This window comes from Pelodiscus sinensis, chromosome 4 (assembly GCF_052426305.1).
Source record: "Pelodiscus sinensis isolate ZL-2025 chromosome 4, ASM5242630v1, whole genome shotgun sequence".
Classification (NCBI taxonomy): domain Eukaryota; kingdom Metazoa; phylum Chordata; order Testudines; family Trionychidae; genus Pelodiscus; species Pelodiscus sinensis.
This window is the reverse complement of record NC_143055.1, coordinates 118,183,634-118,198,308: the sequence shown is the minus strand read 5'-3', so window position 1 is coordinate 118,198,308 and position 14,675 is coordinate 118,183,634. Positions and strand designations below refer to the sequence as shown.

The window sequence follows — 14,675 nt, the reverse complement described above, 5'->3', positions numbered from 1 at the left end:
GGAGCTTCTGTGCCAGAAATGTGCACAGATCTAGGCTTTCATACTGCCAGTGTCAGGCCCTTCGAGCTGTGTTGTGACTGAAGCATACTTTGACGAAAGGCAGTTTTGTGAGGAGAAAGGAAGGATCACCAGCCTCAGACCTGTAGGGGAATTGAGTCAGCAAAAAGTTCCCCCTCCTTCCAGATCTCTGTCTCTTATGTCCCCTTGGCTGACCTGATAACAAGCTCAATACTATGTAGAAACAGCACATGTAACGTGGCACATAGGAGGAGGTGCTGACCTGCCGTTTTCTTGTCTGCAGTTGATTTCTTTCTCTCAATCTCGGTTTCACGTAGCCATTAAAGCTGGATCAAGATATTTTTAAAGTCAGACTAAGAAAACCTTAGCATTGGGGTAAAATACTTCAATGCATTTGATCTGCCTCTTGAAATCTGTGGGACTACTTTCATTTATTGCAATTGAATATTAAAAAAGAAATATCGAGTCGGATAAATTTGAAGCATCAGAGACAAACTTGGAGCAAGAATCCCGTGCAAGATATCAAACAAGTGTACAGCAGTACAGGAAAGGTAACAGTGAAAGTGTGAAGATGTGATGAAAAAAGGTGGAGAACACGAAACTGGAAAACGGAAGTTATTTTTAGATATATAAGATGAACAGAGCAGGGGAAGGAGCAAGCACCTAAGAAATGGAGATTAGTTAACTGGCAAAAGAAGTGAATATTTAAAAAGCAGCAATGGAACTTGGTTCTTACAAAATGCTGAACTGTAACTAGAGCTGGTTAGAGAAACTTCAGAAGACCCATATTCTCTCAGGCTATGTCTACACTAAAGAGTTTTTGCACAAAAATAGTTGTTTTTGTGCAAAAATTCGCAGAGCGTCCATACCTCAAGTGTGTTTTTGCACAAGTAAAACGAAAGAATAGAGGGGTTTTTCCAGTGTGGGTATTCCTCTTTCTACGCGGAATAACTCCTTTTTGCTAAAGAGTTCTTTCACAGAAAGGTGTGTGTGGCTGGGCAAGAGGGCGTTTTTGCGTAAAAACAGAAAGGAGGAAAAAGCACAGGTGCACTGGTGGCCATTCTGTGGATAGCTATCAGTGCTTTCTTTCGAGAGAGCCTCCATGCAGTCTGAATGCTCTCTTGCACAAAAGCGCATCACTTTTTCAATGCAGTGTGGACGCTCTCTTGCGCAAGAAGTTTTTGCGGAAGATCTCTTCTGTGAAAAGCTTCTTGCGCATGAAGCCTATAGTGTAGACATAGCCTCAGACAATGTTATTCCATCAAAATCAAGAGGCTACGCAAAACTAACTCAGTTTTGCTGGAAATTTGTTTTGGAAGGAAATCGGATGGCATGAAGAAGTCTCATTTCTACATTTTTTGAACAAAACATTTTGATAGTGTTTTATTTTAAGTGACTATTTATTATGGATTTTTTTCTTTGCATAATAAAAAGTTTAAGATATAAAAATTAAAATTATTTTGTTAAAGCAAAACATTAGTCAGCACAAAGAAGGTCAGCATTTTCCTTTATGGAATATTTTGAAAACAAAATGCTTTTTATTATGATTCATAGCAAAGCCAAATGTAAAAATTGTTTGAAAAATGGAACAAACACCTTTCATCAGGCAGAGGATAGCTACACTGTTCTCAGACTAGGGGCAGGAATAAGACACAGACTCTGAGTCACAATCTGGTCAGTTTCCCCGCTTTGCATTGGCTCAGTTGCATTGGCTGGTAGGTCAGGGGAGGGGAATAATGAAGGTTGCACTCCTTTCTGTATTCACACTATGTAGACAGTATGAATAAGGCGGCTTTGTTAAAACCCCTAATTCTGTACATAGGCACATAGATGGGCTCATGATAGAGCCTAAAGTTAGATAAACGGTTGATACCTAATGAAATTGATGTTAATTTTTGGGAGGGATAGAAAAAGACTTTAAAAATTTTGCAGAATAGGAGATTAAGGAATGGTAACATCTGACAATATTTCAAATTCTGATGGAATCCAGCTCAGATTCCCATAGGGAAAACTAGGAGAAGAGATCTGTGATTCTTTAAAAGATACACGGTGCAATATTTAGAAAATATTCAGAAGCAGGAGAAGTGGTAATAGACTAGGGTATGTCTATACTACCACCTAGTTCAAACTAAAGTGGTAATGTAGGCAACCAGAGTTGCAAATGAAGCCCAGGATTTGAATTTCCCGAGCTTCATTTGCATCTCGCCGGGCGCCGCCATTTTTATGTCCGCTAGTGCGGACTCCGTGCAGCGCGGCTACACGTGGCACGGACTAGGTAGTTCGGACTAGGCTTCCTATTCCGAACTACCGTTACTCCTCATTTCATAGTGTAGCCATGCGGCACGGAGTCCGCACTAGCGGACATTTAAAAATGGTGGCGCCCGGCGAGATGCAAATGAAGCCCGGGAAATTCAAATCCCGGGCTTCATTTGCAACTCCGGTTGCCTACATTACCACCCTAGTTCAAGCTAGGGTGGTAGTGTAGACATACCCCTAGAGAGAAATTTTAGCTGCAAAGTCATGTGCTGAAAATAGTAGTAGTCCTCTGAGACAAATGCAAATCTTGCAGTTTGCAATTATTGGAACAGGTGAAATACTGGGAGCGGGGGAGAGAGGGCTGCAGAAAGGTGTTTGGTTATTCCGCATTTGTTCTACCTTTTCCCCACTGTTTGTGAATGTTCAATTTATAAATGATTGCAAATTTCACACTGGAAAAAAACAATTTTCACATCTGCATAGAGAGCTAGCAGAGGGCCTCTGTACCAATTAAATCCCACTGAAGCTGTCATAATTCATAAACATAATAACCTGTTTGCAAACTATTTTGGAACAAAATAAATGGTTAAATTCGTCAGGTAATTCATTCATTATGGACTAATTTAACCAGCTTTGGCAATTAGTTTTAAATTTGTCTATTTTTCTTTCTTTAAAGTAAATATCCCCAAGGAATCAAGCCTTGACTAATTTTATTGGTCAATAAAGACATTAGAATGTGAAGAAAATAAGCCAGTAACATAAAATTGTGATCATGGTTGAAAATACTTATCTTCCTTAATAGTTTCAGACTAAATTAAAGTAGGATGACAATGATGATTATGACTAAGGAAAATGACTCCATATCATGGCATATATCTACTGTCTCCACCACCCTTCCCTTATGTCCTCCAAGTTTGTTGAGTTTACTGATAAAAAGCAAGTTTTAACCACTAGTACCGCTGTAGAGCCCATCTATCTGTGGCAGAGCAAGCTGTATTTTATTCTACCTCATGAATCATCTGCAAAATTGTCTTCTAGCTTCCGATTCAGTATTTGTTATTGTTAGTGATGATGTATGAAACAGAAGGGACACAGTTTGATTTTCAGATAGTAGTTTAAGCTTGCATTGCTGGCAGTTAGAAAAATTGTGTTTTGAAGTTGTAAACTGAGCAAATTTGATTCTGTAGACATTGATGGAGAATAAATATGCAACACAAAGATGTAATGCTTATAGTCAATTCTGTGTGCATGCCCACACTTAAAATGAGGATAACAACAAGAAAAAGTGAGGATAAATATCTTACAGTTGATTGGCAACTTGGGTTTTCAATGTAAGGTGTCAAGTGTGCTGTAAAAGTGTCAAATAAGGTATAAAATGTTTATCCTAGCCAGTGTATATAGGTCTAAGTCATGTTTTAATAGTGTTCCCAAGTCTTCCAAGAGCTGGGCAAAGTTGAAGGAACAATTTACAAACATAGTAAAAACACTTTTTAGTCTTGACAACAGCTGCTCTTAACGGTTTTAACTGTGTCAGGACATTACTCAGTTGTGAATGAATCCTCTAACTCAGTAGCTTTATAGTGTAGATTATAAAGTCTGTCTTCATTTGGTTCATTTTGATTTCGAATTAATCCCTTTTCTAAAATAATTTGAATATTATTCCAAACTTTTTTGACTTTCCCAGCTATTATCCTAATAACCGCAGCAAAACAGAGAGAACTGGGAGGAATCTCTTCCCATAGAGAAAATTAAAGAGGCCATAAAACCAGTACAATTATATAAACGGCCAGTTCCTTTATGTGCACCATCTGCCATGCAGTGCAAAAGGGGCAAAACCCATAAAACAAGCCCAATGGCTTCACTTTCTGAAGAAAAATGATTAGGCATAGCATTTGGCCTTCTTCTCCTCCAAATAGTTTTGACTTCTAAAAGATCCATATAGGAGACAGATTTTATGGGAAAGGGAAACCTGGCTAGGAAGATACATTGTAGCCAGAAGGGTAGTAGCATATTGGGGTGCATTAATAGGAGCATTGCCAGTTGATCTAGGGATGTGATTATTCCCTTTATTCGGCACTGGCGATGCCACATCTGGAGTATTGTGCCCAATTCTGGGCTCCCCATTATGGAAAGGATGTGAATGCATTGGAGAGTCTCCAACAGAGGACAACAACAATGACTGGGGGCTCAAGCACATGACTTAGAAAGAGAGGCTGAGGGATTTGGGCTTATTTAGTCTACAGAAGCAAAGAGTGAGGGGGGATTTGATAGCAGCCTTCAACTACCTGAAGGGAGGTTCCAAAGAGGATGGAGAGAAGCTGTTTGCAGTGGTGACAGATTGCAGTATGAGGATTAATGGTCTCAAGTTGTACTGAGGGAGGTCTAGGTTGGATATTAGGAAAAACTATTTCTCTATTTCATCTACACAGCACCCTAAATTCAAAATAAGATACGCAGTTTGCACTATGCAAATTGCATATCTTATTTCAATTGAATTTCAAAATAGTCTATTTCAAAATGTGGTGTGACTACACAGTGCCAAATTTTGAAATAACATGCTCTTTTGAGACATCCCTTATCCCTTGTGGAACGAGGGTTACTGGGATGCCAAAATAGCACGTCCATTATTTTGAAATCCATTTCGAAATAACGGGCTGCTTTAAAGATGCGGAATAGCTATTTGGAGATATTTCCAATATCCCGAAATAACTTCAGAGTGTAAAGGTAGCCTTACTGATGACTCTGGCAATGAAACCTGTCTGTCAGGACTGGGAAAGCAAAATAGTTTGGAAGTGCTGTGAGGGTAATTATTTTATTGCATCTATTTAATCAGAAATTTAGTTTGAAATCTTCAAATGTTTCAGCATTCCTGCCTTGTACCCTGACATTTTACTTAGATTTTCTTATTGGCCCAGGGCTTACTACTCATCACTGTGGTACTTTCTTGTAGCTTTGCTGGAGATTGCTGTCTCCCAATCTGAGAATCCCTCTTTAGATGCTTGCACTGGGGTGTTTCTCTCCTGACTTGATCAGTCCCTGTTCATGACTAGGTGTGCTGCCTCTTCATGGTTTTGACCCATCAGACAGGTCACACTGGCTTGCCCGTTCTGGGGTATCAAAGTCCCTTTAGATACACTCAGGCAGTCTGCCTGTTCATAACCCAGACTGCACCATTTCTCCAGAGGTTTGTAGAGAGATTGGGGCCCACCCATTGCTCCAGGTTCTGGGTTCAGATTCCCTGTGTCAATACAATCTCAAAGCATGTTGCTGTTACCCTGGGTTCCTTCCTATCTTCTGCACACATTCCCTTCATGCTGGATCACAACTGAAGCTTCCTCTTCTTACTGTGGCTACTTTATCTCCCCTTTGGTTCTTGCCAAAGTCTATATTCCAAGGTAGGATCCCAGAGCTTATATTCCCCTAGAACTTCTTCTTGTCTCCTGCAAACTCCCCTCCTTTTCTAAGGAGTGACTGCAGAGCTGTTTCCTGTCCTGTTTTTCTCTTTTTCTCTTTCTCTCTTTTGTTTTTAATGGCACAGCAGCCTCAGCATGAGAGGCTATGACCATCACCTATGGTAGTTTTTGCATAAACAAAAATCTATATCCTCCTACCCAGTCCTGTATCCTTGGAAACCAAAGTGATGCCTTTTTTAATGCCACCTCTCTTTCATGACAATCTCCCCAATTTCTCCAGACTATATTTTGTCACCTTGAGGGTCTCAGTTATTCAGAGAGAATCTTTCTTTCTGTATCAGAGGGATAACTGTGTTAATTGTTAAGATGCCACAGGACTCGTTGTTTTTTGCAGATGCAGAACTAAAAGATTTATATGGGCATAAACTTTCATGGACAAAGCCCAGCTGCCTCTGATGAAGTGGGTCTTTGCCCATGAAAGCTTATGCCCAAATAAATTTTTGTTTTTAAGGTGACACAAGATTCCCCATTGTTCTTTCTTTCTGTTTAATTCTGTCTCCATTACTGAGCTGATACCAAACTGTTTTTTGGACTTTGTGTTACACAATACATCTCAACGTTAGGATATATTCAATATATATCATCCTTTTTTTCCTCTTTGGGCCATGCTTCTTGCCATTCCTTCTTAAATTCTCACTTAGCCAAGCTTTCAAAGTTTTTTCAGAGTGTCTATTATATCAACCTTCTCAATTTTAAAGCATTTTTCTGCTTTATCTGCCATCTTGTTGCCCAGAACCCTGACATGCAATGGAATCCACATGATTACTATGGTATGCATAATTGTACTATTGCTGTAGTTAAGAGCAATATTCCATTGCTTAAGTCATTTCTGCTTTCTGAGGCTTCCTTTCTCATTGCCATTATACCCAAAAAAGATCCCCATAGGATAGAAGTCATATCTGGGCTTACATTCCTTATTCAGGTCATTGCTAACAGTATGTCAATTAGAATGTCATAATTCCACAAAATTGGATAGTCTCATGAATCTCTTACTGCTGAATTCAGGAATATGGAAAGATTAAAGAGACTAGGACTTTTCAACTTGGAAAGAAAGAGACTAAGGGGGGATATGATAGAGGTCAATAAAATCATGACTGGTGTGGAGAAAGTGAATAAGGAAAGTTATTTACTTGACCCCATAATATAAGGACTAGAGGCCACCAAATGAAATTAATGGGCAGTAGGTTTAAAACAAATAAAAGGAAGTTCTTCTTCGCATAGCACACAGTCAACTTGTGGAACTCATTGCCTGAGGAGATTGTGAAGGCTAGGACTATAACAGGATTTAAAAGAGAACTAGATACATTCATGGAGGCTAAGTCCATTAATGGCTATTAGCCAGGATGGGTAAGGAATGGTGTCCCTGGCCTCTGTTTGTCAGAGGGTGGAGCTGGATGGCAGGAGAAAGATTGTTTGCTCATTACCTGTTCGATTCACTCCCGCTGGGGTATCCGGCATTGGCCACTGTCGGTAGACAGGATACTGGTCTGGATGGACGTTTGGTCTAACCCAGTATGGCCATTCTTATGTTCTTATTCTGACTACCTGTGAGGTCATCCGTAGAGCCATCAGTGTCGATTTGTAGAGGCCTGTGCAGATACAGAATTTTGTGTCTGCATCCACATCTTTTATCTGCAAAATAGAGCCACGGATATCTGCATCTGCAGTACCCACAGATATAAAGCAGATATCCACAAATTTGCAAGGTTCTATGTACAAAATTTATAACCACATCTGTATCTGCAAAAATGAGCCATAGATTTCCACATCCACATATGTGGATGTGGATACCCACAGATATAAAGAGCTCTGTAGATTTGGCAATTCTGACAGAATTTGTCCTGTGTAATTCATATAAGTCAGTGTAGGAGTGGTTTGAAGAGAATTTATAAAGTTAATATAACATTCCACCAGTATGTGATGTCTTCTGTTTTTGCCCCATATATCACAGTCCTCTGTAAATACAGTAGTACCTATTCCTGTCTGTATACTCTCTGGGAGATGATTAACCATAATGTTATAACAGAGCGAGGCTAATATCACTGTGGAGTGTTATTAGTAAATTTATAAATATTCTTCAAAAACACTCCTACCCTGCTGAATCTCAAGCCCCTGTTCCTATGGAAATTTTCCAAAAAATTGAAATGTGATGCTGATAGCCTGTGTGAAAAAAAATTCACCCCAAATGGTTTAAGTTTGGCAAAGCTATAAGCAACTAAAACAAAGTTTGATAATGCAAAGTGTTAGGCAACTTTAATAATAAGCAATACTACAAGCCTTTCCTATCTTTATCGTTGTTATTGCTCTATATATTATAAAAAAGATTTTCCTGGTGGATGCCAGAATGTTCCTGCCGGGCGACAGAATGAAGTCATCACGTCATCAGCATCAACAGGATCTCTCAGCAAAGCGAAATGGGGAAGGGGGAGGGTGATTGGCGAACGAAGCAAACAGAGGGCACAGCCCCCTAGTAATATTAAAAATTCTCTTCACTTCCACTTGCTCACACTGAAACTTTTCCTGAGATCCAAAGTTTATTTCTATATCTGGATTCTCTCCAAATTTAAGATGTTTGGATGTAGGTTTTTTACCTTTGCTCTAACAGGTACTTATAGTTAGGTGCCTGCTTATGTACCTGTAGGAGTACAGCCTTGTTTTGCGCAATCCATAGTCATATTCCCTGAGTTTCACTTTGAATTTTTGACTTCAAATATTAAAACTCCAACTGAAAGTGCACTCAGAACTACAAAATCCATCTGATTTCTGCAGCAATAGCACAAGCTTAGCATACTTTCACACTGGAGTGATAAATTGGCTGTCTTTTGTTCAATATGCTTTCAAACTGTATTTTTTTAAAATGGGCTAAGTATCAAATTTATAGTGAAACTAGAAATCAGGTGAGTATCTAGAGGTTTAAGGTTTCAGTATACATATAAGTTCTTCTTATTATGCAGCTCCAGGTCCGCACAGCTTTTATAGATGGCTGAGCCATTTTTGTGGCATTGTATTATCCCCTAGCATGTATTTTGAGTGTAGCTATGGTATATGTTGCATTTTCATCACCAATCCTTCCAAATAAAGACTGATTGTTTCACCTCTGCTGCATATTCATCCCTGTTGGCCTTAATAAAAAATTGCCTGATAGTGCAGGGTATTGCTGCTTTTCTTGCATTCACACTGCTAGAAAGGCGCTATCAAGAATTTACAGAGGTCTGTCAGTTCAGCCGTACAAACCTCTAATCCTGAGGGGTCCAAAGGAGCCATTGAACTTTTGCTTCAAACTCAGTTTGGTTCCAATCTGAGTTTCTCTTGGAGGTGAGGGGGTTGAAAAATGTAAGTGAACTGATTTTATTTCCTTTTTCTTCTATGTGTGTACTTCAAGGGTGAAATCCTGATCTCACTGAAAGTAATGGCAAAGCTGCCATTGACCTGAGTGGGACCACGGTTTTACCTCAAGTTTCTCTTTGGCACCAAAAGCTGGAATGTAAGAATACCATAATTAAGACCACTGTTTAGCCTGATGGAAGCAAAATGTAAATCTTACAAAAAATCCTGTTCTAATGAGATTCTCATCTAACTGCAGATTTGAATATTATAGACATGGTCACAGTAAACACGAAGGCTATATCTATACTGCCCAGTCTTGCGCAAGAACATATGCAAATGAGGTGTGGTGATGAATATTGCCGCACCTCATATGCATACTTAATGAGCCGCCATTTTGGGCAAGGGGCTTTTTCTGCCTGAAAATAAGCGTCAGAACAGCTCTTTCGCAAGAGGGGGTTTTTACGCAAGAAGGAGCAGTGTAGACTGCTCCTTGCGCAAAAGCCCCTTGCGCAAAAATAGTGGCTCATTAAGTATGCAAATAAGGCACGGCGATATTCATCACCGTGCCTCATTGCATATGTTCTTGCACGAGACGGGGCAGTGTAGACGTAGCCCAAGTATACAAATCACTATTGCGTTACTCCACTTTTACTCCTGCGTAACTCCACCGAAATCAATAGTGTCACCAATATAAAACTAGAATAATGCAGTGATGGATGAGGCCCAATGATTTTTGATTCTGTAGACAAACTTCATCTATTGAGGTTAACCATCTGCTTCTGCTATTGTCTATGTTTTGCATAGCTAGTGCATATTTCTCAAATACATATATTGGCAGAGGCCTTCCTCTTAGCATTGGGCACAGATCACAGCTGGAGGATTCTCTGCATCTTGGGGTCTTTAAACTATTTGAAGGCTTCAATATCTGAGATATAGATGAGAGGATTATTCCAGGAGTGGGTGGGGGAGATTCTGTGTCCTGCATTGTGCAGGGGGTCAGACTAGATGATCATAATGGTCCCTTCTGACCTTAAAGTCTATGAGTCTATATATAGTCTATTTGGATATTTTTTGAGTTTTCACTCCATCTTTTTTTTTTCTCTTTCCATCAGGGTGGAGTGAATGGCTTGACTGGAGAACTGGAATTTGCAGACAATGGAAGGAATCCCAATGTCCATTTTGAAATTCTAGGGACCAATTATGGAGAAGATCTTGGCAGAGGCATCCGCAAGGTGAGACTAGATATGCTGAACAAGAATGCATAATTTAAAATGTGCGGTGTTTTCTTTTCAAACAGCAAAGTAATTGCCAATGATAAAACAGGGTGTTAAACTGAAAGAAGAAAACAAGTGGGAGAAATGTTTTGAGCTTCTGGTAACCTTATCATTCTTTATTGCAATGACGCCTTACTATAGATAATATTTAACACGGGTGTCTGATTTAATAATGTGGAATATGATATTTACTCCTGTTGTGTATGTTAACCTGTTGGCAGTCCTTCCCCAAAGAGCAGTAAAGCCTGTTCGGTAATAGCTACCACTGTATTTCCATAACAGTAAATTTTACATTGGAATGCTTACAGGGTAGCCTGTTGTAAAATACACAATGCACAAGTTCTGAACAAGGCACTCTGGTTGTTAGATGAATAGAATTCATAACTGCAGAAACAGAAAACGTACTGCAAAACAAAAGCAGCATAATACTTCAGTATCTCTGTTTTTCTTGTAATAAGAGAACGTTTTAGTAGAAATGACCTTTTATACCATAGATCTCCCATAAGAATAGGTATTATGAGTGACAGACAGAAGGAGGCTTCTTGAAAGCCATGACTCAGATTTTCTTTAGGAAAAAATTTTCAATCCCAAGAGAAATAATTTATCTTGGCACTTGGGAGTTACAATTATTGCAGAGAAAACTCTCAGGCCAGTGAAGATGGTATGAAAGATGATAGGGGAAATTTCTGCTTTAGATGATGTTGATGTTTTGTTTTTAGGCAGCTGTTTCTTCAACATTATTTGAGGTGGACCCGCACAGTACCTCTTAGGCAAAATCAAGAATTCTTGGGAACAGCTGTCAACAAACAATTCAATTTATTTTTTTATCCTTTGAAAGATAACATTGGGACTACTTGCCATGATGTACTGGGCCACGTTCTTAGATCACATAAGTGAAGGATAAAAGGTAGTTAAATCAGAGGAAGAGGATTCAGGAAAATGTTTTACTTTCAGGGTGTGTCTGGTTTCACGAGGCTTACCTGTGCCGATGAAGAAAGGCTTCTTTGTCGGGGCATCGCGTCCAGACTCTCCCGATCTGCCGACAAACAGCTGATCGGCAGATCGGGGCAGCCATTTAAATTTAAATGAAGCCGCGATTATTTTAATCGCGGCTTCATTTCCCTCTTCCGATCTGGCTAATCTACATGCCTCCGTCGAAGGAGGCATGGAGTCTAGACACACCCTCAGTGTTCATAAAAAAGGGAATTTGGTCACATGTGAAAGTCCATGCCTCCTCAGTTATATTGTTTACCTACATTAATACGGTAAAACTCCAGTAGTCTGGCATCCAATTGTACGGCACTCCTGATAGTCCGGCATTAAAATGGCAAGGGCCTAGTGAGTGAGCTTCGGCAAAAAACAAGTCACAAGGTAGCAGCTGCAGCAGCTAAACTGAGCAAAACCGGATGGGACCGAGTCAGTCTGCCACTGGCATTGTGTGACGCTGGTTTAAAATACTTTATATACAGTATATACTGTGTGTGTGTGTATGTATATTTGTATATGTATGTATATAAAACCAATTTATAGTACTTCCTGATAGTCCGGCATATCCGATAATCTGGCACCACCTAGGTCCCAAAGGTTTCAGATTATCAGAAATCTACTGTACTATGAAATGCACAGTTTGAACCCAGGAGAGGGAAGATGTGTATACAGTCCTGAAATACAGCTTCACTGCGTGTTCAGCAATGAAATTATTATTTCATTCATGTTCTATCAAGTTTTGTGATATTGCTAGTATTTTAATGTATATGGTACCTGGAGCCATATCACCATGAACAGAGATCCTGGCAGCTCTCATAAACTAAACAAGGCTGGATCTTATTGATACTTGGATGTGTTTTTGACAGAGACCTTGATCTGTGAACAGTAACTTAAGATCAGAAATATTAAATCAGACTCATGTTTCATGTTATATATTGAAAGACTATTGTAAGAGCAACAGGCTCATCTTTCCTCTGAACACCCAGTTCTCTTAATTAGTCAAGTTGGACTCTATTTTTAGCTGCAGACATGTCTGCTTGAATGTTGTGTTTTATTCTGGTCAAACAACAACAAGAAAGATAGAGGGAACCTAGTAACAGGCAGTGATAATGAATAGATGCACAGAGAAATGATGAGAGATTTAAAAGTGTGATACAGTTATGTTTAAAGAGGAAACTCATGAGAGTGGGCATAATAGATTTACACAAAATGAGCAATGCAGAGATGATCAGTTAGGCTTTCGTATATTCTTTCTCTTAACACAAGGACAAGGACATCAAACCAAACCATCAAATGAGCAATGTTGTGATCTGGATAGCATCATATGAAAATATCTTAAGTCAAGCTTCAAGTACCAAAGCTCTTAAATTGTTTCTCTCTTCAGATTAGCTAGACTTAAGATATGGTTTGGGTTTATTAATCAAAGTTCATGTTTATTCTGATTTAACCTTACTAAAATTGTACTTAATGTGTTTTAAACAGTGTGTCAATGTTGAGTACACATTGCAGTAATTAGAAGACTCAAATATCTGTGTTGAATTAAAATACACTTCATGTTTTTTTATAGAGGGCCCAAGCAGAAGCATATATTAGAACCACTTCATGCTTTGTATTTTCCTTTTCATTGGAAACAGATGCATGTAGCAAGCTGACTTATACTTCTAAACAATTTGTATTCAATTCGGGAGGTCATTCCTTAATTAATATGTTTTATGTGGTTATAGGGGAGACTGCAAAGTGGTAAAACACCCATTTTCAGTGTGGCCAGAATTTTGCAATAAATCAAATGGGTGAAAATCAATGAAATTTAGGTTCCTATATCATTTTACTTATCTTCAGTGATTTATATCAAAGGAAACTTTTTAAATTGTTTGCTTTAAGCAAACTTATAATGGCACCCTGGCTTTCTAACAGACAAATTAAACCATGTACACACTAAGGATGATAGTGAATAGTTGTGTAAACGATTAACCAATAAGCCTAGGCTTATTAGTTAATCTTAATGACTATATGCAACCCTCTCCCATTGCTGCCTCTGTATCAGAGGCAGCAAGGGGGGGGGGAGCTGGGAGCTGGTGCCAGCTTTTAAGCCAGCTCACCACGAGCACCAGATTCCACAAAGCTACTGCCCCCCACACACACTGCAAACATTAGGCATTAGGATATTTGATAGAGAGGCAGAAGTGCAGAGGGTGAGGGGCAGATGGGAGCCAGTACATGCAGGAAGCCAACCCCAAAATCCAACTCCCCGTACTGCGCGGCTCCCCCCTTGCTGCTTTCTAGAGAGGCTGGAGCCAGTGACTGCTTAGCTGAGCTGGCTTAAAAGCTGGCTCCCCATGAGCACCAGCTTTACAGAATTGCCTCCCCCTCACTCTCTCCCCGCCTCCCTCCACACTGCTCACTCTGTATCAGAAGCAGCAGCATGGGGAAGGGTAAGCAGGATGCTGACGCAGACCCTTCCCATGGCGAGCACAGGCCCATGCACATTGCAGACAGGGGTTGTTGCCGCGGATACAGGCTGCTCTGTGAGATGCAGAGCCCGCCACCAGGGACTATTGAATAATCATGTAACCAATAAGATTCGGTGCAGTTAAATGATTTTTCAATTAAACAACATCTAACGTCATTAGTACCCACCATGCAGAAATTATTTGGTAGATGTATCTTCTACAAAGCTGTCATAGGGTTGCTCTGTCATAACTAAATGTCAGTCACAGAACAGGCAAGATCACATCCATGAAAATGGGATTTACTCTCTAGAGACCCTGAGAAGATAAATACAGAAAGCTCCATAACAATTGCAACAACACGGTTTTCTCTCTATTCCTAAAGGTTTGTCTTCTGTGTACCAATGGGGATTTGTGAATCCCACAGTCTAGAACAGCGGTGTGCGCATGCAGAAGTTGGTTCATAATAGGCTGGCAGTGCTGTGCTTGGGATATATTAGGCCAGGGGTTTTCAAACGTCATTGCATCATGGCCCCCTTCTGACAATAAAAATTACCACACAATCCCCAAAGCATGAGTCCTGTTGTCTTGTGGGAGTGAGGGGAAAAGTCAAAGCCCAAGGGCTTCAAGGTGCCTGTAACCTGAGTACTACCAGCCAGAGATGAAGTCCACAGGCCTCAGCTTTGTCCCCAGGGCAGTAGGACTCAGATTTGGCTTCAGCCCTGGGCCCTACCAAGTCTAACAACTGCCCTGGCAACCCCATTAAAAAGAGGTCCCAGCCCACTTTGGGGTCCCAACCCACAGTTTGAGAACCATGGTGGTAGACTGATCATTGCTAGATATTGGATTGCTCATAGGTAATATGGTATAATATCCTATATGAGCTATAGAAG

At 40.0% G+C, this 14,675-nt stretch overlaps 1 protein-coding gene across 1 annotated transcript in view; it reads left to right on the top strand.

Moving 5' to 3' along the window:
* GRID2 (glutamate ionotropic receptor delta type subunit 2) overlaps nt 1-14,675 on the top strand; it is a 1,117,109-nt gene that overhangs the window by 735,993 nt on the left and 366,441 nt on the right. The window contains exon 8 of the mRNA XM_006111957.4: nt 10,187-10,306. Within this exon, the coding sequence (XP_006112019.1) occupies nt 10,187-10,306 (120 nt within the window). The remainder of the gene's footprint in view (nt 1-10,186; nt 10,307-14,675) is intronic.